This window comes from Rhincodon typus, chromosome 10 (assembly GCF_021869965.1).
Source record: "Rhincodon typus isolate 14 chromosome 10, sRhiTyp1.1, whole genome shotgun sequence".
Classification (NCBI taxonomy): Eukaryota; Metazoa; Chordata; class Chondrichthyes; order Orectolobiformes; family Rhincodontidae; genus Rhincodon; species Rhincodon typus.
The window spans coordinates 42,117,127-42,143,540 of NC_063341.1; the positions used below are offsets into that span (position 1 = coordinate 42,117,127).

At 42.2% G+C, this 26,414-nt stretch overlaps 1 protein-coding gene across 1 annotated transcript in view; it reads right to left on the minus strand.

The window, feature by feature from the left end:
• The window catches only part of agbl4 (AGBL carboxypeptidase 4), a 690,087-nt gene that overhangs the window by 425,806 nt on the left and 237,867 nt on the right, over positions 1-26,414 (minus strand). The window contains exon 5 of the mRNA XM_048602285.1: positions 5,641-5,857. Within this exon, the coding sequence (XP_048458242.1) occupies positions 5,641-5,857 (217 nt within the window). The remainder of the gene's footprint in view (positions 1-5,640; positions 5,858-26,414) is intronic.

Below are 26,414 nucleotides of genomic sequence, written 5' to 3' on the forward strand. Positions count from 1 at the left end.
GGTTTGAATCCCACCATGGCAGATAGTGGAATTTGAATTCAATAAATATCTGGAATTAAGAATCTAATGGTGACCATGAATCCATTGTCAATTGTCGGAAAAACCCATCTGGTTCACTAATGTCCTTTAGGGAAGGAAACTGGCATCCTTACCCGGTCTGGCCTACATGTGACTCTAGACCCACAGCAATGTGATTGACTCTGAACTGCCTTCTGGGTAATTAGGGATGGGCAATAAATGCTGCCTAGCCAGCGATGCCGTCATCCTGTTAATGGATAAAAAAAATTTTAAAAAAGCAGAAGAAATGTTTGATTTATATCTTGGTACCTTGTTATGTAACAAGGAAAGGTTGCTATATTCCCAGAGCACCATAGGGCTGTTATCTTATTAGAGAGAGACTGGTGGTAGTGTAACCTTGTGGGTCAACATACTTCAGGCAAAGGATATCATTGAGAAGGCCAGACCTTCATGGTAACTTAAGCTGGTGAGTGAATTGAATCTGCGTTGTTGACATCACTCTACATCACAAACCAGATAACTGAGCTAACCAACCACATAGTATTCCACTATTAGAAGGTTCAGAATTTAGTTGATTGCAACATCTGATTGTTACACAGTTGCTAGATACTTGCTGCATAGACTAGCCATTCTGCACAACTGGCTTATACTTTCTTCATGCCCCAGGCCAGCCTTCCTCCCATTCTTCTTCATCTTTAACCCCACTAATGTACGCTGTCTTCCTCATATGCTTTTTATTGAAAAGAAATGTTTTAAAACAAAGGAATGTTATATGATTGCTGCATGTATCAAATTTCCAAACAATGTCACCTAAAAGGTTACTGTGGATAATAAGAGCACACAAAGAAGCAAAATAATGCAAATGTTGGAATTCTGAAATAAAAACAGAAAATTCGTGAGAAACTTAGCAGCCATAGCAGTATTTGTGAAGAGTGAAACAGAGTTCATGTTTTGAGACCAAACAGCCAACCAAACCCACTGAGTTTCTCCAGCACTACCTGTTCAGAGCCCATGGTGTTGGGGATCATATTAGCAGAGATAATTTTTTGTCTCTATTCATTTATGGGATGTGGGCGTCACTGGCTGGCCAGCATTCCTTGCCCATCCCTAGTTGCCCTTGAGAAGGTAGTGGTGAGCTGCCTTCTTGAACTGCTGCAGTCCACCTGCTGTAGGTTGACCCACGATGCCATTAGGGAGGGAATTCCAGGATTTTGACCTAGTGACAGTGAAGGAACGGCGATATATTTTCAAGTCAGGATGGTGAGTGGCTTGGAGGGGAACTTGGAGGTGGTGGTGTTCCCATATGCCTGCTGCCCTTGTCCTTCCAGATGAAAATGGTTGTGGGTTTGGAAGGTGCTGTCTGAGGATCTTTGGTGAATTTCTGCAGTGCATTTTGTAGTTAGTACACACTGCTGCACCTAAGCATCGGTGGTGGAGGGAGTGAATGCTTATGGATGTGGTGCTAATCAAGCGGGCTGCTTTGTCCTGGATGGTGTCAAGCTTCTTGAGTGTTATTGGGGCTGCATACTCCTGACTTGTGCCTTGTAGACAGAGGACAGGCTTTGGGGAGTCAGGAGGTGGGTTACTCGGTGCAGTATTCCTAGCTTCTGAGCTGCTCTTGTAGCCACTGTGTTTATGTGATGAGTCCACTTGAGTTTCTGGTCAATGGTAACCCCAGGATGTTGATAGTGGGGGATTCAGTGATGGTAACACAATTGAATGTCAAGGGGCGGTGGTCAGATTGCCTCTTATTGATGATGGTCATAGCCTGGCATTTGTGTGACGCGAATGTCACTTGCCACTTGTCCGCCCAAGCCTGGATATTGTCCAGTCCTTGTTGCATGTGAACATGGACTGCTTTAGTATCTGAGAAGACACGAATGGTGCTGAACTTTGTACAATCATCAGCGAACATCCCCACCTCTGACCTTATGATGGAGGGAAGGTCATTGATGAAGCAGCTGAAGATGGTTGGGCCGCAGACACTACCCTGAGGAGATATCCTGGAGCTGAGATGATTGACCTCCAACAACCATGGCCATCTTCCCATGTGTCAGGAATGACTCTAACCACCGGAGAGTTAACCCCCTGATACCCATTGATTCCACTTTTGCTAGGGCTCGTTGACGCCACACTCGGTCGATTGCAGCTTTGATGTCAAGGGCTGTCACTCTCCCATCACTTCACCTCTGGAATTCAGCTCTTTTGTCCATGTTTCAGCCAAATCTGTAATGAGGTCAGAAGCTGAGTGGCCCTGGTGGAACCCAAACTGAGCAGGTTATTGTTGAGCAGGTGCCGCTTAATCGCACTGTTGATGACACCTTCCATTACTTTACTGATGATTGAGAGTAGACTGATGGGGCGGTAAATGGCTGGATTGGATTTGTCCTGCTTTTTGTGTACAGATGTAACTGGACAATTTTCCACATTGCTGGGTAAATACCAGTGTTGTTACTGTACTGGTACAGCTTGGCTAGGGGAGTGGCAAGTTCCGGAGTACAAGTCTTCATTACTATTGCCAGAATGTTGTCAGGGACGGTAGCCTTTGCAGAACCTAGTGTCTCCAATCGTTTCTTGATGTCATGTGGAGTGAATTGAACTGGCTGAAGACTGGTATCTGTAATGCTGGTGATAGTGCCACACGAAGAAGATTGCTGCAAATGCTTCAGCCTTAGCTTTTGCACTGTTGTGCTGGGCTCTTCCATCATTGAGGATGGGGATATTTGTGGAGTCTCCCCCTCCAGTGAGTCGTTAAATTGTCCATCACCATTCACAACTAGATGTGGCAGGACTACACAGCTCAGAACTGATCCATTGCTTGTGGAATCACTTAGCTCTGTCTATCACTTGCTACTTTCGCTGTTTGGTGTGCAAGTAGTCCTGTTTGGTGGCTTCATCAGGTTGTTATCTCATCTTCAGGTATGCCTGTTGCCGCTCCTGGCATGGCCTCCTGCACTCTCCATTGAACCAGGGTTGATCCCCTTGCTTGATGGTAATGGTTGAATGGGGAATGTGTCAGGCCATGAGGTTACAGATTGTGTTGGCGTACAATTCTGCTGCTGTTGATGGCCCACAGCACCTCATGGATGCCCAGTCCTGAGTTGCTAGATCGGTGCGAAGTCTGTCCCATTTAGCATGGTGATAGTGCCACACAACATGATGGAAGTTATTCTCAATATGAAGGTGGGACTTTGTCTCCACAAGGACTGTGCGATGGTCACTCTTACCGATACTGTCATGGACGGATGCAACTACAGCTGGCAGATTGGTTAGGATGAGGTGAAGTATGTTTTTCCCTCTTGTTGGTTCCCTCACCACCTGGCGCAGACCTAGTCTCACTGCTATGTCCTTTAGGACCCAACTGGCTCAATCTCTAGTATTGCTGCTGAGCCACTCTTGGTGGTGGACATTGAAATCCCCCAACCAGAGTACATTTTGTGCCCTTCCTCTAAGTGTTGTTCAACATGGAGGAGTACTGTTTCATTAGCTGAGGGAGGATGGTATGTGGTAATCAGCAGCAGGTTTTCTTGCCCATGTTTAACCTGAAGCCATGAGACTTCGTGGGGTCTAGAGACAATGTTGAGGACTCTTACAGCATCATCCTCCCAACTGTATACCACTGTGCCGCCCCCTCTGCTGGGTCTGTCCTGCCGGTGGGGCAGGAAATATCCAGGAACGGTGATGGTGGTGTCTGGGACATTGTCTGTCAGGTATGATTCTGTGAGTATGACTAAGTCAGGTTGTTGCTTAACTAGTCTGTGAGACAGCTCTCCCAATTTCGGCACTAGCCCCCAAATGTTAGTGAGGGGGACTTTGCAGAGTCGACAGTGCTGTTTCCACCATTGTCTTTTCCGGTGCCTAGGTCGATGCCAAGTGATCCGTCCGGTTTCGTTTCTTTGAGACTTGTAGCGATTGGTACAACTGAGTGGCTTGCTAGGCCATTCCAGAGGGCAATTGAGTGTCAACCACATTGCTGTGGGTCTGGAGTCACATGTAGGCCAGACCAGGTGAGGGTGGCATATTTCCTCTCCTGAAGGACTTTCAAGAACCAGGTGGGTTTTTCTGACAATCAGCAATCATTTCATGGTTTTCAGTAGATCTTTCATTCCAGACATTTTTTAAAATTATTGAATTCAAATTCCACCATTCCACCATCTGCTGTGGTGGGATTCATACCCAGATTCCCAGAACATTAGCTGGGTTTCTGCATTAATAGTCCAGCAATAATACCAGTAGGCCATCGCCATGACTGGCTTCTTAATAGCAGAGTTCAGAAAATGGTCATTCTCAGCTTGGTAGGCTATTACTTGTAGAATGCCACAGGGATCAGTGCTTTTCCCTTTAGGGATGTACCTCACCTCTGCCCAAACCAGCTCCTCTTTAGGAGCAGCCCATTGTCCTGTACTGTTCTGTCCACTGATCATTACTTCCAATTTACCCCAGACAGATTTTGTCTCAACACACTAAAATTCACCCTTCTCTAATTAAATAAGTTATTTTAGACATTTTCTCATCCCATTCATAGCCAGTTTAAACCTTCTGATACTATAATCCTGTTTTTGAAATTTTTCCTACCTTATTTGATTCACCTGACCCACCTCAATCCACAGATTTAAATCCAGCAATTCCTCTTTGCTCAGTGGGCTGGAAACATCCTGATTAAGAAACCTCCCCTGAACATACTTCAAAAACTCTTCCATCTCTAATCTTTACAGTAGTATTAGGAGAATTAAAATACTCTATTGTCATTCCTCTAGTTATTGCACTGCTCTGCAATCCCCTTGCAAATTTGCTTCTCCATATCTATTCACTGTTGTAATAGCATATCTATTGTTTCTTAACTCCAATCAACATTATCTGCCAAATTAGTTTAAATCTTCTCCAACAGAAACGGTAATTACCCCGCAAAGACATTTGACTGGGGTTATATTGGATGCAATGTCTCCAGTGCGTGTAGGTTTAATAACTTGTCTCAGTTTCCCAACAACATAAAACTTTCCTTTCAGCATCACTTATCTTACACACATCCATCTGCCCTGTATTTCTTCTTCCAAACTCATTACTTCTCCACTCATTCTGAGAAATTTAGACAAAAGTCAACCCTGATGTGCGCAAGAAGATATAAATAAATAATTAGTTGTCAATCCAAAATGACAGCAAAGAGTGCTGATATTTGTACTTTACTTCCATATGTATCTTAACAGGTATGCACATATATTCAGAAAAGTGCATGTTACTGGTTTCCTTGCTCTCCGACTGTTTTCAATTAAAGTACATGCATGGAATTGTTACAAAACATTGTTAGCATCATATGTAGATATTTGTTTGTACCCAATTAAGGAAATAATTTCTTTTGATCATTATCAACAATATCGTAGTAACGTTGTGAGGAAGTTAAAAATATATAAAAATACGGAGAATATAAATATTTTCAATCAGGTATTTCGAATATTGGATTAAAAACAAAAGTTAAAGCACAAAAAAAAGTATCAAAAATACTAACTATCCTATTTCTTCAGATGCATTATTATGTTACAAGGAGTATTTAAGGCTGAAGCTAAGCATTAAAGAGCACCAAGCTTTGTTTGAGTTCTGATATTTGCACATTTGTAAAATGCTTACCACACTTAGACCAAGCAAATCTCTTTTGAAGTAATCCATATTCCTTCTCTCCAGGTTATCTAGGTAATGTTGCAGGCGAGTATAGGTGTAAGGATAACAGTAAGCAAACTGGTAAACCTCATTATCCCGATCGAAGCAAAAGGCAAATGACATTACGTAGTTTTTACGATGATCTGGACAGCGGTAGTAATAGACATTTTTTGAAGGAAGTCGTTGCCTGCCAAATAATAATGATTAAAACAAATACATTAAGTAAAATCAGACAACTGAGCACTCAAAATTATTTAATACTGATCACAAAATTACAAGATAGCTTTAACAGGAGATTCAATTGTTTTGTGCCTGTCTATTTATACAGATCTTAATGTAGAAAAAGCATCCAAGCCACTACATAGAAGTTGAAGATGAAAAATGAACATTAAACAAAGAAGATAGAAGCAAACATTTGGTTAGAAATGTGGATTTTGGGAGGAAAGCAATTAGAGAAAGATGAAATTGTGGAGGGGTTTTGGGATAGAAAATCCAACAGCATCAGGGGCAGGTGACTGCCAATGGCTGTGAAAAGGCAAAATGTTGTGTTTTAGCACGGCCAATCCATCTAATCTACACATCTTTGGACTATGGGAGGAAACCAAAGCAGCTAGCAGCAACCCACGCAGACAAAGGGAGAAAGTGCAAACTCCACACAGACAGTTACCCAAGGCTGGAATCGAACCTGGGTCCCTGGTGCTGTGAGTCAGCAGCGCTAACCACTGAGCCACCATGTTGCCCCTAGACTGGGGTTGTTTTCCTTGGAGCAGAAGAGATTGAGAGGTCATTAATTGAGATATATAAAATTATGAGGGGCGTAGGTAGGATGGACAGGAAGGAACATTTTCCCTTTGTGGAGGGTTCAATGATCAGAGGGCATAGATTTAAGGTAAGGGGCAGGACGTTTAGAAGGAATGCAAGGAAAAATGTTTTCACCCAGTAAATCCGAAACTCGTTGCCTATAAGGGTAGTAGTGGCAGAAGCCTTCATAACATTTAAGAAGTATTTAGATGTCTACTTGCAAGGACAAGGCATACAAGATTATGAGCCACGTACTGAAAAATGGGATTAGAAAAGTTAGGTCCTTTTTTTTGACTAGCGCAGACTCAATTGGCCAAAGGAGCTCTTCCTGTGCTCCAGACCACTACGGCACTAAGTAAGGGTGGCAGACAAAGAACCTAAAGGGATTAAAAGCCAACAAATTCTAACAGCATGAAGACTTCTGTCCTAGTATTCTAAATGAAACAACAAAAGGGATAGTGAACACAGTGATCATGATTTTCCAAAATTCCCTAGGGTCTTGAACAATTTCAAAAGATTGGAAGTCAACAATTATGCTTTATTAATTCATGAGATGAGGGTGTCACTGGCTAGGCCAGCATTTATTGTCCACCCCTAATTGTCCATAATGCAGTTAAGAGTCAATCACATTGCTGTGGGTCTGCAGTCACATGTAGGCCAGACCAGGTAAGGATGGCAGTTTCCTTCCCTGAAGGACATTGGTGAATCAGATAGGCTTTTCCAACAATCAACAATGGATTCATAGTCATCATTAAACTCCTAATTCCAGGTACTTTTTATAATGCCACTATCCAACAAATGGAAAAGGGAGAGAAACCAGGCAACTACAGACTGGTATGACTGACGTCAGTTGTCATAAAAAATAATGGAATCTATTACTTAAAAAGTCTTAACAATGCAGTTGAATGCTCTTGCATTATCATGCAGAACCAATATGGGTTTACAAAAGGAAATACATTTTAGCAATTTTATTATGGGTTTTTGAGAATAAAATACAAGTAGGGTAGGTAAAAAACAAGCAGTGGATGACCCAAAGGATTTCCACAAGGCAGTTAATAAAGTGACACCCTGGTACACTCCTCCACCACTCCCAATAACTCCCCGTATCCTCAGCTACATTCCCATGCAATCGCAGAAAGTGATTACCTCCTCCCTCCTCACCATCCAAGGTCCCAGACATACCTTCCAGTGAAGCAATGATTTACCTGTACTTCATTCAATCTAGTCTAATGTATTCACTGTTCACAGTGTGGACTCTACACTGGGGAGATGAAACGTAGGCAGGGTGACTGCTTTGCAGAACACCTACATTCTGTCCACAAAAATGACTCCAAGCTTCTCGTCACCTGCCACTTCAACACACCACCATGTGCCCTGACCATCATTTCTGTTGCAGACCTGCTACAGCACTCCAGCAAGCCTCAGCACATGCGCAAAGAACAACATATAATTTACTAATTGGGGATCCTACAGCTTACAGGATTCAACATCGTGTTCAATAAATTTAGAGCTTGACTCCATTCTTCCATGTTTTTTACCCACCCCACTCCTGGTCCTGTCACCATACGGGTTCATATTAGCACAGTTACCTATTCTCACCTACTTCTAACCCTTATTATCACTTATTCAGCTTTTTTTCTGTCCTAACCAGATATCCATAACCTCCTTGTTTACCTACCATTTTCATGTGTCTCTTTCTCTCTCTGGGGTCCATCTCCACCTATCCACTCACCTCTCCCCTTCCCCCCACCACCCGCCCCAACTTCAGCTTCAGCATAAATACATTTTCCAATATATTTTCCTAGCTACTAACAGTTTTGATGAAGAACCACCTGATTCAAAACGTTAACTCTGATTTCTTCTGACAGATGCTACCAGCCCTGCTGAGTTGCACCAGCAATTTCTGTTTTTATTCAGATCTACAGCATCTGCAGTACTTTTGTCTTATTTAAGGAAAGAAAGATCATAGCTTCAACAGTGTAAGACATAGTCATGGAAGTCGATTGAGGCCAAATGTCTACATACTACTGAGACAGTCATTTGGGTTTCAAAGGAAATCTTTGCTACATGCGGCATTCCTGACCAGGTTGCTTCTGATAAAATCCACAACATTCCCATAACCGCTTCATACATTTCATGGAGGAGAAAACCCTAAGCATCTCGAAAAAGCTCTCCGAAACGTTCCCAACCCAACAGCAAGGCCAACATGGCACCCTAATGATCAAAATACTGTTGAAGAGAAACTAGGGCTTTCAAACCATACTCTTAGGTCGACTCCTCTGCAATGTGAGTTGGCAGTGTCAGAACTGTTGAGGGGCAGAAAGCTCTGAACATAACTTCCTACGTTACCCCCAAATAAATTTCTAGGGCTAGAAGTCCAGAATTACCAAAGTGTTCAAGAACAAATCGGTGATGATTCTCTCAGGAGGCAAACAGTCCTTCTATTCATTAGCTTTTCAATGAACTGTATTACTATCCAAGACTGAAAGATGTAAATTACTTTGTCTCAAAGCACATTGGTCTGCTGAGAAAAGGTGTACAGTGCATTACTTCTTACAGGTTCAATGCTGTCCCACTGGATGCTCAAGCATTTCAGGGAAACTTAGCAGTTTCTGTGCACTGTGAAATATTGAAGCGTTATCAATTACGGAAGGATCGAAAGGCGATTACTCAGTATTCCTCTCAACCCGCTGGCTATTATGAATCTATTCAGCAACGCAAAATGTCGAAGACTGCAAAAACAAGAAGTTTCTATATCCTCTGCGCTTACCAACCGAAGCTTAAGCAATTAAACAAAGTCCAAAACAAACTCATTCATCCTGGAAGCTGGTTTCAAATAGATTATCTCTGGTTTTCAGGCTCAACGATATATTGCTCTGTATGTTATTTTGGTCTTCCTGGTCAATGTCCTGACCTTCAACCTCACCTTCTTCCTCAAAAGTTGTTCCTCCATTTCATTGGCATTTAGGATATTCCCCTCTGTTGGCTCCAAGTATGATGGACACAGTATGCCACAATGTTGATACACATTTTGGGGTTATATTGTAAGGTGCTGTCCAAGCAGTTCAGACATCAAAACACATCTTAAGTAGGCCTGTGGTCTGTTGCACTATGTTCCTGGTTCAAGTGTGAACAGCTTTGTACCTTTGTTCTGAGTAAGTCTCAGGATTTCGTGAAGGTGTCATGAGTCACATTTGGGAGGGGTACACCTCATCTCCCAGCAGACATCCCTGTCTATCCTGGGGACCTTGGAAGGAGAAAGGAGCCTATGAGATTTCTAGTATAATATTTTGTGCAGGCCTCCAGAATTTGGCATTTATAAACATTGACGCGGCAGAAGTGTTTTCTGTTGATGAACTCTGCAAGTTTTTGAAAGGGCATTCTCAACATGTGTGTAGTCAATAGCACCTTGTACCTGGGGTAAGCCAACAATGATGCAGAATCACATTGCCCAAGCTGTATGACTCTTCTTATCACAAGGAAAATGTATGAACAGCTGTGATCTGCAGAAAATGGCTTTCACTACATTCTGAATGTAGTTATGGGTCAAGGATTGGAAAATGCCACATAGATCCCCAATTCATTCTTGAAACAAGACATTGGCGTAAAACTTCAGGGCAGCTGTGACTTCACAGGATTAGATTGTCATCCGGTCTTTCTAAGCATGAGGTAGACAAACAAGAGGATGGAAGAACACAGCAAGCTAGGCAGCATCTGGAGGAAAGGAGCAGTTAATGTTTTGGGTATTACCCTTCTTCAGAACTGGATATGGGGAAGGGTGAGCTACAGATAAAGAGGGGGGAAGGGTGGTAGCAGAATGGTGGTGATAGGTTGACAATGGTAGCTGATATGACCTTTTTCAAACAATGCTCTTTTTCCCCCTGTCATCCAGACAGCCCTCCACCATGCTGCCTCCATTCCCCTCTCCACAGCTCTTAACCACACCCCGCCCACCTCCAAACATAATCAAAATAGGGTCCCCCTTGTCCTCACTTTCCACCCCACCAGCCTCTGTATCCAATGTATCATCCTCAAACACTTCTGCCAACTTCAATCAGACCCCTCAACCCAGAACATCTTGCACTCCCCACCCCTCTCTGCCTTCCGCAAGGAGCATTTCCTTCACCACTCCTCAGTGTGTGGCACACTCCCCACCAACCACTCCAACCCACCCAGTATCTTCCCCTGTAACCGTAAAAGATGCAACACCTGCCCACAAACCACCTCCTTCAACTCCATTCAGGGCCCTAAACAGTCTTTCCAAGTGAGACAGAGCTTCACCTGCATTTCTTCCAACCTAGTCTATTGCATTCAGTGCTCCCGATGTGGTCTTCTCTACCTCAGTGAGACCAAACATAGGCTAGGTGACTGTTTTGCTGAGCATCTTTGCCTGGCCTGTAACGGCCAACCTAACCTCCTGGTCACTGCCCATTTCAACTCCCCATCCCACTCCCCTTCTGATACGTCTGTCCTCGGCTTCCTCCAGTATTGCAGCGACTTGTAACGCAAATTTGAAGAACAACACCTTATCTTCTGCCTGGGCACCCTACAGCCCAGAGGACTCAACACTGAATTCTCCAATTTCAAATAACCTTCCCACCCATTCCCCAGCTCGCTTTCCAGCCCTACCTCTTCCCTTCCATTCCACCTTCTGACCCTCTCTTCCAGCCACCAACCAACTAGGGCTTACCTACCACCAGCGTCCACCTATCATCACCATTCCGCTACCCACACATCCAGTCCTAAAGAAGGGTAATACCTGAAACGTTGACTACTCCCTTCCTCCTGCTGATGCCTGGCTTGCTGTGTTCTTTCAGCCTCCTGTTTGTCTACCTTGGATTCCAGCACCTGCAGTTTTCTTTTGTCTCCTTCTTAGCACAAGTCCTCCTCTAGCAATTCAGATCAGTGATGATAGCCTGGGACTTCCTTAATCGCACCTGCACTGTGCTTCAGACAGTTGAAGAAAAAGACAGCAAGGCCTGTCGATGTGGGGTCTCAACATACACCTCCACCTCCGTTTATGAATCTTGACCTCCTGCTTCTCCATCTGGAGGCTGTACAGGAGCCACTGACGTTTCCTGTTCTTGCTCGTTCACGGAGTAGAAATCTCTTTCTACATTGTCTTCAGAGTTGCATTAATGCTACAATCACTGTGACCATTCCAATCCTCTTGTGAGATTCACAAGTATATAAGCTGTGGGGAATGTGAGGAAGATGACACAATTTTATTGAGGAACTCCTATGCCCTCACATCCAGCATGTTATGCTGTCCATGTGACATGGAGGCTTTCTAAGGAGGTCACTGTCATATGTTTATGAGGAGCTCTGAGGTACGGCAACATATCCAATTGCACATTACACAACCAAAAATTTAACACTCCATTGGGAGAAGAATTATGCTAATAAGCAACCATGATAACTTTCCCCAGCCCCCGAGAGTCTCTTCAGTATCACAGACCATGTTACTGCATTCTTACAGTTCAGTGTGAAAATCTGGCAGTTATGAAGTGTTGTCCTCCAGTGTTTGTTATGGAATGTGTTGTGTAATTAGAAGTCAGGTACTGCTATTAAGTGGCTTTCTCTTATTATAAACCAACATTTTCCTAGCTACCATCAGTTTTGAGGAAGGGTCACCAGACCTGAAACGTTAACTCTGAATTTTCTTCACAGATGCTGTCAGATCTGCTGAGCCTTTCCAGCAACTTCTGTTTTTGTTCTCTTATTACAGCTTAGCTGATATGAAAAGGAGGTAATTAGCGGGTACAATGTAATGGTCATGATAGCTTAAGGTAATGAATGACCTGCCAGAGAAGTTCAAATTGAAGCCAGAAGGGTGGCATTCCTGAGTCAGTGTAGGCATTGCCCCTAACAAGGCCTCCAATTCCAAGAGTTTTACACCTCCCACACCACACTCCCCCAAAAAAGAAGTTACTTACACTCTACATCCATAAGCAAACATTTTGTCTATTAAACGTGCAATTGACTTTTGATCCAAAATGCAAGGCTGCAACTTTTGTTCACTGAGTGACTTGCAGTCTCTGGGTTGAGGTGCAAATTTTCCCCAATCCTTCATGTTTTGTTTTATGTTAGTGCTTCTGTTGCGCCTATGACCATGTGACAATACAGGATATTCTAATTTCTGATAACCTTTAAGCCTCCTGCAATCATTTCCATTTAGCTGCTTTACATAACTATTCATATGTTCACTTCACCTTTAGAGCCCATGACTTTGGAAATTCTCACATTCTTGTTGGTCCTATCTTTCCTATGGAGAGTCCAGAGTTATCATGATCTGTTGGAACTCCCCTTTTCAGAGTTCCCAGTCCCCTTCCATTCACTATCAGCACCCACCTTATCATCTACAATTCCCCCCATCACTTTCACCATTCCCTCAGGTACCCAGTACAACATTCTCAGACTTGTGGTAGCACTTGCCCAGGACTCCTTAAAGTGCCTCTTGCTATGACTGCTGTGCATTATAACCAAATCTCCAGGGATGACTACAACCCACCCTGTACTGACTTGATAGGGCAGCCCCGACAATCATGGCTCACTCCTTAACTGATGTTTTAACAGTACACTGAATGACATACCTGTCATCATGAAACTGCTTGCACTTGACCTGCAGGATTAACCATGGCCCAATTACCTGGACTCCAAAGTTAGAGATTCCCAGACACTGGAAAGATCATGCATCTGACTGTCTATGGCTAACCTCCTGGACTGGAATCAGATGAGCCTCCTTACTGACAATGGCAGTAACCCCTACTGGCCATCTTTCCTCTCGACTCCACTGTAACTGCTCCCCTCTGACATTTACAAATGGCCATTTGCTTTAAGCACATATACTTGCTGAGTGAACTGCTAGCAAATGCTGCGTTACATTGACTTAGCATGGTATCGCATGGTGATGTGTCCTCTCCTTTGACTGTTCAGTGCTTCCCACTATAACAAGCTGCCTGCCTTTCCTTCTGCTCTAAGAAGGAAATGCAAGCTGCGATGAGACTGGTAGCCTGTAGCTCAGCACTAAAGACCCTGTGTGCTAAGCAAGCTATATGAGCCACACTGTGACCTGGTAATCCGTAAGTCAGTGTTGATGTCAATAACTGTGTGAGGCAGTGAGGAATGTGAAGTATACAGAAGTTGGCAACCTCCTTATAAGTGCAAAGTGAGTGAGTATTAAGAAAGAAAACTAAGATCCATAAGGTATATGTTTCCTTGTGAGCTCAAAATCATTCTGTGTTGATGCATATATGTCCCTGCATGCAAACAACCTGGCAGAAGCATAGAAGTCATATGTATCCTTAAGTTCCAAAGCAGTGTGTTGAAGAGCTGAAGTGGTATCTGAGTTGGTCTGAGAGAAAGCCCAACGATCTGGTAAGGCTGGTGGTTTCCAAATGCCAACTTGCACAGACAAAAGGTCAATGGGTTAGTGGCCATACAGCGTGCAGACAAGAAACAGACGCATAATGACAGGGAGAAGCATTCAGCAAGCTGCAACCATCAGGTACCAGCACTTGGTTACACACTGGGAATTTGCACTGTCTAGTTTCTTGCTGGATGTACTAACATACAAATATATGAGTTTGGAGCAGGAGTAGGTCATTCAAGCTCTCCAGCACTTTCTACCATTCGATAGGATCTGATTGTAACATTAAAACTGCATTCCCTCTGATCCTGATAACCTTTCATCTTTTTGCTTTACAAAAATCTATCCACCTCTGCCTTAAAGGTAGTCCAGGACTCAGCTTTCATAACCTTTTGAGGAAGTCAGGTCCAAAGAGTCATGACACTCTGAGAGAAAAAAAAACTGCCTGATCTCTGTTTTAAATGGGCAACTCTGATTTTCAAAGATTGACTCTTAGTTCTGGATTCTCCTATCAAAGAACCTTGTCAAGACCTCTCAAGATGTTATATGTTTCAAACAAATGACCTCTTTCATTGAATACAAGCTTAGCCTGTCAAGCTTTTCTCATAAGAAATGCTCACCCTCCATTTGTTGGCAATTGGCTGACTAAAATTGTGTGCAGTGCACCATGTATGGTATCACCAAAGCGGCATTTAATTCCAGCAGGACTTCCTTACTTTTCCAAATCCTTGCAATAAAGACTTATGAAGGATTTATACCTGAAAGTATACCAACCATTTATTGTTCTTTAAATGCTGGCAGAACTGTTTTAGTTGTTGTATTTTTTTAGTTCCTGTTTTTTATTTTAGTTTTCGGAATTGGAGATTCCATTTATCTCAGCAAGACAGTAACATTGTTTATTAAATTATAAATGTAGATTACCACGTAACCTTCTTTGAATGAAAACATTTCTGTAAACCTTTGGGTAAAATAACCTTTTCACTAATCTCAAATGAGCCTTTGCAATCTAAAGATAACACTGTAATAATAAAAAAAACTTTAATAATATCAGTTTTGACTTTCCCAGGAGTTTGTACTGTTCACAGTCAATATCAAAAAGCTATTTTGTTAAGAACTACAAGCATTGGGCAAAAATTAACTACAACTACTTCTTAAAGATTATCAAATCATTCTACAGCATCCTTGCTTGTTACATGTAAAACCTATTTCATTGAGTTACAAAAAGGTTTTCGAAGGTGTAACTTCGCCTTGATACCTTTAAACAAACATTCCTATGGATGCTTGCTGGTACATTTACTTAGAGTTATAGAGTTATACAGCACAGATACCAGATCCTTCTGTCCAATTCACCATGCCAACCAGATATCCTAAACTGATTTAGTCCCATTTGTCAGCATTCGGCCCATATCCCTCGAAACCCTTCTTGTTCATGTACCCATCCAGATGCCTTTTAAATGTCATAACTGTATCCACCTCCACCACTTCCTCTGCCATCTAAATTTCACATCTAAAATGGAACATTTCATAAGACATTGACATAATATAGTTTGTCCAAAGCAAATATAGAACTCAAGAACGAGCTAGGAAGTGCTATGTTTAGTCAGCCAGAAAAGGTGGGGTTTTGAATATTGGTGCCCGCGCAAGGTTAAAATATCAGAAGTGTGCTGGCACATCAATAAGCCAGCAGGAATACATTAATTTCTGCATTTAATGGTCATGAGCAGGAAACTCACATGGAACAGTTTATTTTACTATAAATATATACCAAAAACAACTACATCTTTAAACATGGATTCAGACTACCAGCGTGACATCAAAAGTACCAATGAGTTTCTGAAAATAATTGAACACCAGTCCGTTTGGAGGATACTCATGTTGCTGAAATTTGCAGCTCCTGGAAGAAGACCTCAAGTCAGGTGGACCAGGTTGGCATGCATAACCCGTGACGGTCAAATTCATCACAGCCCTGAATTTCTTCACCTCCAGATCTGTTTGTGACCTCTAGAGAGCTTCATCATCTGCTGTGCACAAGTGCATCTCTGTGTAATGTCACTTACATCCTTTTCACTACTGATGTAACCAGTCAGAAAGTGAAGAAGAAGGAATCAAGCAGACGCTCAAATACAAAAACATCAATGAAATTTGGAGTCGACTAAGTAGAAGACAAATTTCAAAAGATGGCCAAGCTTTCTATTTTGTCAGTCTCACCCCATGTAAATAGAATAAGGCAATCAAAACTTTTACAACTGTTAATTTCCTATGTTATTTGTGCCAAATCTTTGAAACTCTTTTCCCGAAAAGGTTGTGGAAACTGAGTCTTTGAATATTTTAAAGGCAGAAGTCAATGGATTTTTGTTAGGCAAGGGGTGAATAGTTATTAGAGATAGCCAGGAGTACAAATTTGAAGGTACAATCATATCATCCATATCATTAAATGGTGGAGCAGACTTGATGGGCTGAATGGCCTACTCCTACTCCTTACTCGTGTGTTTTTATTTCCTGAAAAGGCAGGATATCATACACAATAAGCTAAAATTAACATGGAAGATAGTGCCAATGTATTACCACCACACATCCTAAAAGTCATGTATGTCAACAAGTGGCACTATACGAACTACGTTCAAGACAGCATCTCACCATGCATAATAGATCACCAAGTCCATATATTAGCAGAATTACATTGCAGAATCGATACACAAGTTCATCTTGGCTTCTCAAGATCTTCTAATTTTGAGATACCAAGTCAGCAGTGGCAGGACCACCAGTATTCATAGATCTAGTATAGTCACAATTCATAAGATTCAAACCTCACACACTGATAGAAAAAAAAACACATATCACTCAACTGAGTCAGTCAACAATCTCCAAGAATGTTAATTTGAAGTGAGTTTTAAGGCAGGTACTAGGATGATTGTGTTTGATATGCTATGCACATTAGCCAACCCATACAAAGACAAAGATATTCCTCTTGATCCAGACATTATTCCTCTTGACTATGATTCTGAAGTCATTTTGAGGGTCAATCTGTTACATTTTGTTTGGAGCCAGTGTAGACAGCTGCAATTGGCAACTGCCAAAGCTGAGCAAGAGTTGCAAAAGATCATTATCCAAGGATCGTCTGACAGCGTTGAAGAGGTATCTGAGATTTGTTCACTTTGACCAAACACAGAAAAGCATGGTATTCACTACAAATCAGTTTCATGGGCAAACAAGTCCTAATGCTTAATTCATTATACCAAGCTATCAGGCTGAATCTCGCCTTTTTCAACGTAAACTGCACCAAATTTTTTGCACAAAATCCTACCTTGAGGCCTAGCAATATTTCTTGCCATATTTTGCAAAATGAACCTCATTAACTAGCTACCCTGCACCAATGGCATCTCTCACATCAATTCTATCCTCAACTCACTGTGTGTTCATTCCCAGAAAAGCTCACCTTTCATCAGACATCTACCAAGATACTGGCATCACTTGTGTCAGTGCCAGGCATGTTTCAGAGGCACAGTTAATCACCACATCACATAGGTTACCTGTCATTAGATACATCCCATCTGATATCACCCTGAATCTCTGATACTCTTACCCCAGTACCCAAGGGTCACTCGTAACTTGCCATTGTCCAGTAGGGGAACATCACATTCAGGAAAGAATTTGGATAGGTCCAAACATGAGCTTTTATTGACAACTAGCAAAAGGGAATACAAAGGAAACAAAAACAGGCTGCGGCTCAACTTACAATGTGAATCAACTTGATGTTAACAGTCCGTGATGCGTTTCTGTGATATCATGTATTGTAACTGGATGCCAATCAGGTTGTTTGTGACGTGCAATGTAGCTGTGCTCTGTTATCCATAAGGAGAGCTTCCTCCAGCAAAATGTCTCCATTCTTCTCTTCAGATGACTACTCCTGTACCCTCGGTTCTACACCAACTGTCATATTGCCTCTTTGCCAGCTCAAATGGTGGAAAGTACACCTTGCTAGGATGGTGTGGCTGATCATGGCCAGATTATACTGGAGGACCTCAACCCAGACCATTCCAAGCGGTGGAACCACATCTTAAGCAGCCTTGGTTTCTGTTCCATCTCGGCCTTGATTGCAGTATGTGCACCAATTTGTGATATGCACTGAATTTGTGACCAACACATTACATCAAAAAGGGAGTGCCTGATATGGTCTGACCCTCTTCTCATTTCAGACCCACCCCTCAACCACTTCAATTTCCATTACGTTCATTTGAGTCCATCTTCATACTCACATGACTTGTGATGCAGCAATGCTCTCCTTGGTCTACAGCACCCTTGGAAGTTCCACAAATAGTGGGGTTCCTTTCCCTGGTACTTGCCTTCTTTTAAGTTACTGCCACTAACTCTGCACTACTGAGATGAGAATGTTGGTTTGGCTAGTACCAGTGGCATAGTGCAATCTGCCTTTGACCAACATTAGAAAGCTAAACGTATTCACTTTCCATGTATTGCATATGTGCCGAGAAACGTTTGCAAATGAAATGTAGCTGGAGTTTGCTAATGCATGCTTCATATATTTGTCTCTACAAAGTCCTAGCATCCAGCAAACATTGATTCCATTCTTTCACCCATTAAAGTGACGTGACCATGGCACCACAGGTGTTCTTTGAGTCATTCTTTAGTTGCATTGTGCATCTAGAGAATGGCAAGTGATGGCAGAGAATGCAACTTACAGTGGATACAATCAGCACCAGGCCCCATGTGGTTGCCACATACTTCCTCAGTGTGTCCATGTCCTTTTATCACTCGCATTACCCCAACAATCCATTTCAACCCATCCTCTCATGTGGGGATCCATCTCATTGATTTTGTCTCCAACTGCCCCCCCTGCCCCCAAATCCCTGATATTACACCTTGTTCCTTTATGTTCCCCTTGTGGAGGCGACAGTAATGGTCACTAGTCAATAACCCCTTCTCCCTACAGTCAATCTTGCCTTCTAATGCTGTTCATCAGACATCTCAAGTCACCCCATCACCATCCTTATTTCCACCTCCACAAATGCCTCTGCTTTCCCCCCAGTCTTGACTCCCCCACCACTTGTGGCAGTGATCTTCCTCTGCTGCCCCTACAGACCCCCTTGCACCCTCCTTAATAATTGATGGATGTTGCTGGTTTTAACCCAATCACAGGCAGATCATACAGCATATCTTGGACACTGTGCTATATGGGCTTGCAGGAGTGGAAATGGATTACAGGCATTGGTGGCGTTGTACAAATGCATTCATTGCCTGATTGAGGCTTGGTAACAGGAAGGGGATGGCCATACTGAGGGTCACTCTCCCACTCTAGATGCTGAACCCCTGTTGCCCCATAAGCTCGTTTGTGTTTGTATCCTTCACATCTTTGTTAAAGTGTGGCAGCAAAAATGGATAATACCTCATTTCTCTGTCTAGCTAGTATTGGCTTATTATTGGCTATTGTAGTATATGGTCCTATTTATGTAGTATATGGTCCTATTTATGTAGCATAGTACCCCATTTGTGTCATTAATTGCTTTGTTAATTTCTCCTGCAACAATCAAAGATTTGTACACAAGCATTCTCACATCTCTCTTCCAAAATTTTAAAATATCTTTAAAATTAAACTGTTTGGCATGGCTTGTCCTTTCTCATTGTTTCTGCTGAAATGCATCACCCCACAGTTTCTGCACTGAATTTTATCTGTCTTGCCATCTAAATCCATCAGCCTATCTACAATCTCTTGAATTCTATCAAATAACTTCCTCACTGTTCATCATGTATGCTTCATGTTACTCGAAAATTTTAAAATATCAAAAAGTCAAAAGCAGTAATGGTTTTAGTACTGAACTCTGAGGAATACCAGTTTTTAACTCCCTTCAAAGGGGTCAATAAAATGTCATTCACCAAAAACTCTTGTCATCTATGCCTTAGCCAATTTAATATCCACATTGTTTCCAATTTTGTTGCTAAGCTTAACATTTGGTGCTTTAGCAAACAGCTATTGAAAATTCATGTACAAACCAATTGCACATCCCTCACCTGCTGTCTCTGTTACCTCTTGTACTCTCTTGGCTTCTAACTTATCCCATCCACGCTTTGTTCTTTTCCCCACCTTCCCCATTTTTCTTGCTTCACAAGATCTGATACAAAGTTATCTAATTGAAACATTATTTCTGTTGTTTTCTCCACAGGTGCTTCCAGACCTCACTGGGAGTTTCCAGTATTTTTCTGTTTTTACTTCAAAATGGTTTCCACCAATAGATCTCCAATTTGTTTATCTGAGAGACACTGCCTGCAAGGCAGGTGGTCCAAAATTGAAAACTTTATTTGCATAAGATAAGCCAATGAGCACTGGCAGCTCATACTGAATATCCTGATAAGGTCGGAGTACCAATTTCCATTGATCCTTAGGTCTCTTGTTCAAATCTGCATCCTGAGATCAAAATCTTATTGCATTATCTGCTTGGCCCCTTTGGCAAACAGAGTCTACTGTAAAAATATATCTAGTGCAGACTATATGTAAAAGTATTCATTGTACCATTTTGTCAGCTAATTTTCTCTTATCTGCAATAGCACCGTGAATCTATTTGGCTTTATGTGCCTGTCAAATACAGGAAATCCTACATTCGAATAAATAATGAGATCTGGATCTTTTCAAGTGTTAAAGTACAGAACAAGAAATCCCCAAATAAGTCTTTGATAAGAATATACATCACTTGATTTCTGAATTAACCTTTTCGCCCTAGATGTTCCATTGCTTACAATTTTTTTTGTTCTCTGCCTTCTGGAGAAGAACACCCCCACAAACTGTAGAAGCAGCTGCTACTATTAACTTAAAACCATTACAAAAATTAAAATGAAATTCATTACTTTATCTCTTTTATAGCAAGGAAATGTAGCTGATTATACCTCCTGGTTATGAGCAAAAACAATATTCCTACCCACAGGCAGTTTGCACTAAAATACTAATGAACTATGGTGCATGACAATAAAAGAAGTCTGCACAAAGATATAATACAGTCCATAAAAATGAATTATCTTGTGTTTCAGCTCTGTAGCCCTGTAGGTCATCACCAAAAATCTCATTGCCAGAGCAGGGAATTTTGATACCAAGTAAAAACTGCACCATAACATGAAAACAATCATAGCTTGATACAAAAGAAGTTATACTGTTAACAAAATATACAATTACAGACAGATTTCTGGAAACAAATGGCATAGTTTTCAGGAAATCAGTTGAACTGGCAAATGTTAAGTATGCCTTTATTCCAATAATATGCGGACACAAAAATGTAGCGTCCAGGAATATAAGGGAATTCAGCATATTTCCTTGATTTGAAAAGTAATAATGCCAAAAAACTTGAAAACATTAATAAATGTGAGAAAAGAACAGAACAGAATTCCAACAGTGTGGAAACAGGCCATTCGGCCCAAAAAGTCCACATTGACTCTCCAAAGAGCCACCCAGACTCACCCCCCTACCCTATCCCTGTAATGTTGGATTTCCCATGTCTAATCCACTTAACCTATACATCCTTGGAAACTATGTGCAATTTAGCATGACCAATCCACCTAAACTGCTTACCTTTGGACTGTGGGAGGAAACCGAAGCATTCGGAGGAAGCCCACACAGACACAGGGAGAATGTGCAAACTCCACACTGACAGTTGCCGAAGGTTGGGATTGAACCCAGGTCCCTGGCGCTGAGGCAGCACTGCTAACCACTGGGTCACTGTGGTGCCCCAAAGCCACCGTGCTGTCCCTTTTTGTAATTTTAGGCCCTGAGCACCTTCTTCCATATCTTACCCCAGTTCATTTTCAGGGCAGATGTAAGTGATGGCTCCGCAGTATTTCAGTTATTTTGATTTTTCTCTGTTGGCACATAGGTTCTCATGTCTATGTGCCATCAGTCCTTGTTTGCTTTTGTTGCAACCAGTTCCATAGTTGGCACCAATCGGTTTTCAAAAAGAATTCCCTCAACAGTTGGAAGAAGAGGAAAGCTGATGAAAAGATGTCCAGCTCTTTTCTCCACCAGCTGATACCCTCATTGCAGACAATTGAAAAGACTTAGAGTGGCTGATGATGTACGTATGCAAAATGTCCACTCCCAAAAAAAGCTGATTTGAAAGCACCTAAAAGGCACCAAGGCCCAGCTAATTGTACTGCTGGATGTTCCATTTGCACCCTTATAACAGTGTGGCATAATTTACATGATGAAGGTATATGCAGTAAGCAACAGTTATTATAAGTATTTTGAATCAGTTGTTTGGTCACGTTGCAACATATTTCTGACGCAGGTGAGACTTGATCCCAGACCTCCAGGCCCAGAGATAGGGATGCTACCACACATGACAAAAGCTCTTCAAGGGCCATTGAATCCTGATTTCTGGACAATGATTAATGGAAAAGTACCTGCCATGCCCAATTATAATTTTTAAAACACTTGTTCAGGGGGTATGGTGTTGCTGGCTAAGACAGAATTTATTGCCCATCCCTTGAGAAAATAGTGTTGAACTGCCTTTGAACCATCACAGTTGTTTGGATGCAGGTACACTCACAGTGCTGTTAGGGAGCAAGTTCCAGGATATTGACCAAGTGACAGAGAAGGTTTAGGAACACTGTTCCAAGTCAGAAGTTTGTGTGGCTTAGAGAGGAACTTGCAGGTTCCATGCATCTACTGCTCTTGACCTTTTAATTGTTATATATATAGTGCCTTCAGAAGAGCCATAGTGAGCACTGTGTTGAAGTGAGTGAATGTGAATGGTGGTAGTGGATAGGTAGCCTGTCAAGCAGGCTGCTTTGTTCTGGTTGGTCTTAAGGTCCTTAAGTGATGTGGGAGGTGAAGCCAATCAGGCAAATGGAATGTATTCTTCACCCTCCTGACTTGTGCCTTGTAGAGGGCAGGCAGACAGTAGAGAGACAGAAGGCAAGTTACTTGACAGAATTTCTAGACCTGCTGTTGTAGCCATAGTATTTACATGATTGATCCATTTCAGTTTGTTGTCGATGGTAACCCTTCAAGATATTGACAGTCGGACATTCAGCAATGGCACTGCCAATGCATATCAAAGGGAGATGGTTAGATTCTCTCTTGTTGGAGATGGTCATTGCAAATAATCAAAGTTATTTGGCACTAATCAAGCCAAGACAGATCTTTCTACACATGGACATGGACTGCCTCAGCCTCTGTGAAGTTGCGAATGGTACTAAAAATTATGTAATTATCGGCAAACATCCCCACTTCTGACCTAACAACAGAGAGTAGGTCATCGATTAAGTAGCGGAAAATGTTGGGCCTACAGCAGACTCTATGGGTCTCCTGCAGTGATGTCCCAGAATTGAGATGAATGAACTGATAACTGCAACAATATTCCTTTGTGGTTAGTCTAACTCAAAGTATGGATAATTTTCCCCTAATTCCCACTGACTCCAGGTTTCTTGCACTCCTTAATTACACGTTTGTTTAAAATTTGCTTTGTTGTCAAGGGCAGTCATCTCACCTGATCTCTTGAGTTAATCTCTTTTATCAATGTTGCAACCAAGGTTGTAATAAAATCAGGAACGGATCCCAAGCTGAGTGTCAGTTACACATTATTGCTGATAAAGTGACACTTGATCATACTGTCAACAACCTTGATGATCAAGAGATGATCACGGTCAGTATTTAGCCAAGTTGGATTTGTCCGATGCTTTGTGCAAAGGCATACCTGAGCAATTTTCCATATTGTCATTATAGCTATACTGGAACCGCTCAGCTAGGGCTGCAGGTGGTTCTGGAGTACCTCAATACGATTGCTGGCGTGTTGTCAGGGCTAAAGTCCTTGTACTGTCTAGTGCTTCTTTCCATTTAGAATTGTTTTCCAAGATAGCGACACAGTAGGACCCCTCAGCCAGAGCTTGTCTGCTCCTTCCATTTCTTTCCTTTTTCTCCTTTTTTGTGCCCTTTTTGCCTTCTTTCTTTTTACCGTCTGTCCTTGAGCCTAGAGTGAAGTCATTTTGGATTCCCAGCCTTAGTGGGGACCCCTGGCCTCAGTGCGGACCCCTGGCCTCCTCAGGAGCTTCTGGTGAAGCTCGGTGTGGGCTGGAGATGAAGGCCAGCACAGACTAGATGCGAAGCCTGGCACAGTCTGGAAGCTATGTGCTGGCAGGGACGGGGTTGAAAGGACTGCTATTCCGAACTTCTTATTTGTTTGTTTTAAATTTCTTCCTATGATTTTGTACTTTTGTGCCTAAGATGATGCGAAGATATGTAATGCTTAACATCATATTTTCTTATTTTTCTAATCTTTTTCTAAGAATTTGTACTTAAGAATCTGTGTTACTCAGTATCTTTGTACCTAAGATGGCGCTGTAAATGGCAACTTGTAAACTTTTCATTGTATTCATGTGAGTACATGACAATAAAGTGACAATAAAGTTAATTCAATTCTGTTGTCAGACATTCCTTGGTATCAGGTTGAATGAACTGATTTGGTGATGTTGGAAAGCTCAGAAGGATGCTTGGCACTTCTGTCTGAAGATGGTTGTAAGTGTTTCAACCTTATCTTTTGCACTGATGCGCTGGGCTCCTCCATTATTGAGGATGGAGCCTCCTTTGCTGTTAGTTGTTTAATGTCCACCACCATTCATTACTGAATGTGGCAGAAAGACACAAATTAGATCTGATGTGTTAATTGTGAGTTTTTTTACATCTGTCTATCGCATGGTGCTTAGGTTATTTGGCATGCAACGGTCCTATGTTGCAGCTTCATCAAGTTGATACCTAATTGTTGTGATAAATCCTATTGTAAATTTGCTTACCACCTCGCCACCTGCAACAGCCAAGTGAGAGAAAAGTTGAAATGCAGCCTATCATGTAAAAAGGTTGCTGTAACCTAGAACATGGGTGGATGTTTTTGCCTTTTACAGTGATATGGCTTCAAGGTGCTTATTACTTTTCTGATTGAAATGTCATCAAAAAATAAGTACACCCTTTCATAGATGACTACAATTTTCATAAATAATAACAAATTCCAAAGTAAATAAGATGTAATTTAATATTCCTTCACACCATGCTTCCCTGGATGACAAATATGCCTTTCTTTGCACTTTGCTTTGTTCAAAGACTAATGTAATGAGAGGTGGTGAAAGGGTCAAGAGGTGGTCCTCCTTTCATGACATCTTAGTTTATAGGAAGAAGCCACTGTTGATAATATCTCTGCAACATTTGCTTAGGTAACCTGGTGTCATATCCTAGCAGCCAATGGGATGGTGCACTGATGAAGAAAGCATGAAGAATGGCATGTGCTTCCACCCAGAGAAATAGCAACCGCAGGCGGGGCTTGTAAGATTTTGACAGCCATGAAAGAAAGCAGCGTATTAGGCACAACTGAACATCAGATAAATTACTCCATTCCTACTTTTGTAAACAATAATCTGCTAATTTTTCACTTAATGGTTGAGTTTAATATAACATTATTCATTAACTACTGAGATCCAGTCAGTGATTCAACATTTCATTCTTCAAAATCAATGCGATAGTCCTATCTTGATATTAGCAATATAAAATGTTATTTTGTTTAATATAAGGTTCAGTTATTTCTAATCAAACATGTTGTTCACACCTGAGTTAAATATAGACAAACTGGAAAATCATTTGGCATTATACTACTGACAGGAATGGGTCAGCTTGGCCAGAAGTGAGTGGGCAATTTGAGTAATTAATGGCACAACTGAGGGACTTTTTCCAGGGCCACCAGCATTGTGCTGGGGAGGCCTCCAGCTGTGTGAAGGTAGCCTCCCAGAAGCATCAAACCCAGTAGGAGCTATTGCAACTGAAAGTTTATTTGGCCAAGTAAGTGGCCCTCATCAATAATGCCAGCCCCTGATCACTTAGGCATGCATGTCTGACCCAGTAGAAAATTGGGTTGGATCACAGAGGGTGGCATGTTCCCACAACCCAAAGATTCATTACAGAGACAACAAGGTGCAGGGCTGGATGAACACAGCAGGCCAAGCAGCATCATAGGAGCAGAAAGGCTGACGTTTTGGGCCTAGACCCTTCATCAGAAATGGGGAAGGGGAAGGGGGTTCTGAAATAAATAGGGAGGGGGGGGCGGATAGAAGATGGATAGAGGAGAGGATAGGCGGAGAGGAAACAGACAGGTCGAAGAGGCGGGGATGGAGCCAGTAAAGGTGAGTGTAGGTGGGGAGTTAGGGAGGGGATAGGTCAGTCCAGGGAGGACGGACAGGTCAAGGGGGTGGGATGAGGTTAGTAGGTAGGAGATGGGGGTGGAAATTGAGGTGGGAGGAGGGGATAGGTGGGAGGAAGAACAGGTTAGGGAGGCGGGGACGAGCTGGACTGGTTTTGGGATGCGGTAGGGGGAGGGGAGATTTTGAAGCTTGTGAAATCCACATTGATACCATTGGGTGCAGGGTTCCCAAGCGGAATATGAGTTGCTGTTCCTGCAACCTTCGGGTGGCATCGTTGTGGCACTGCAGGAGGCCCAGGATGGACATGTCGTCTGAGGAATGGGAGGGGGAGTTGAAATGGTTCGCGACTGGGAGGTGCAGTTGTTTATTGCGAACCGAGCGTAGGTGTTCTGCAAAG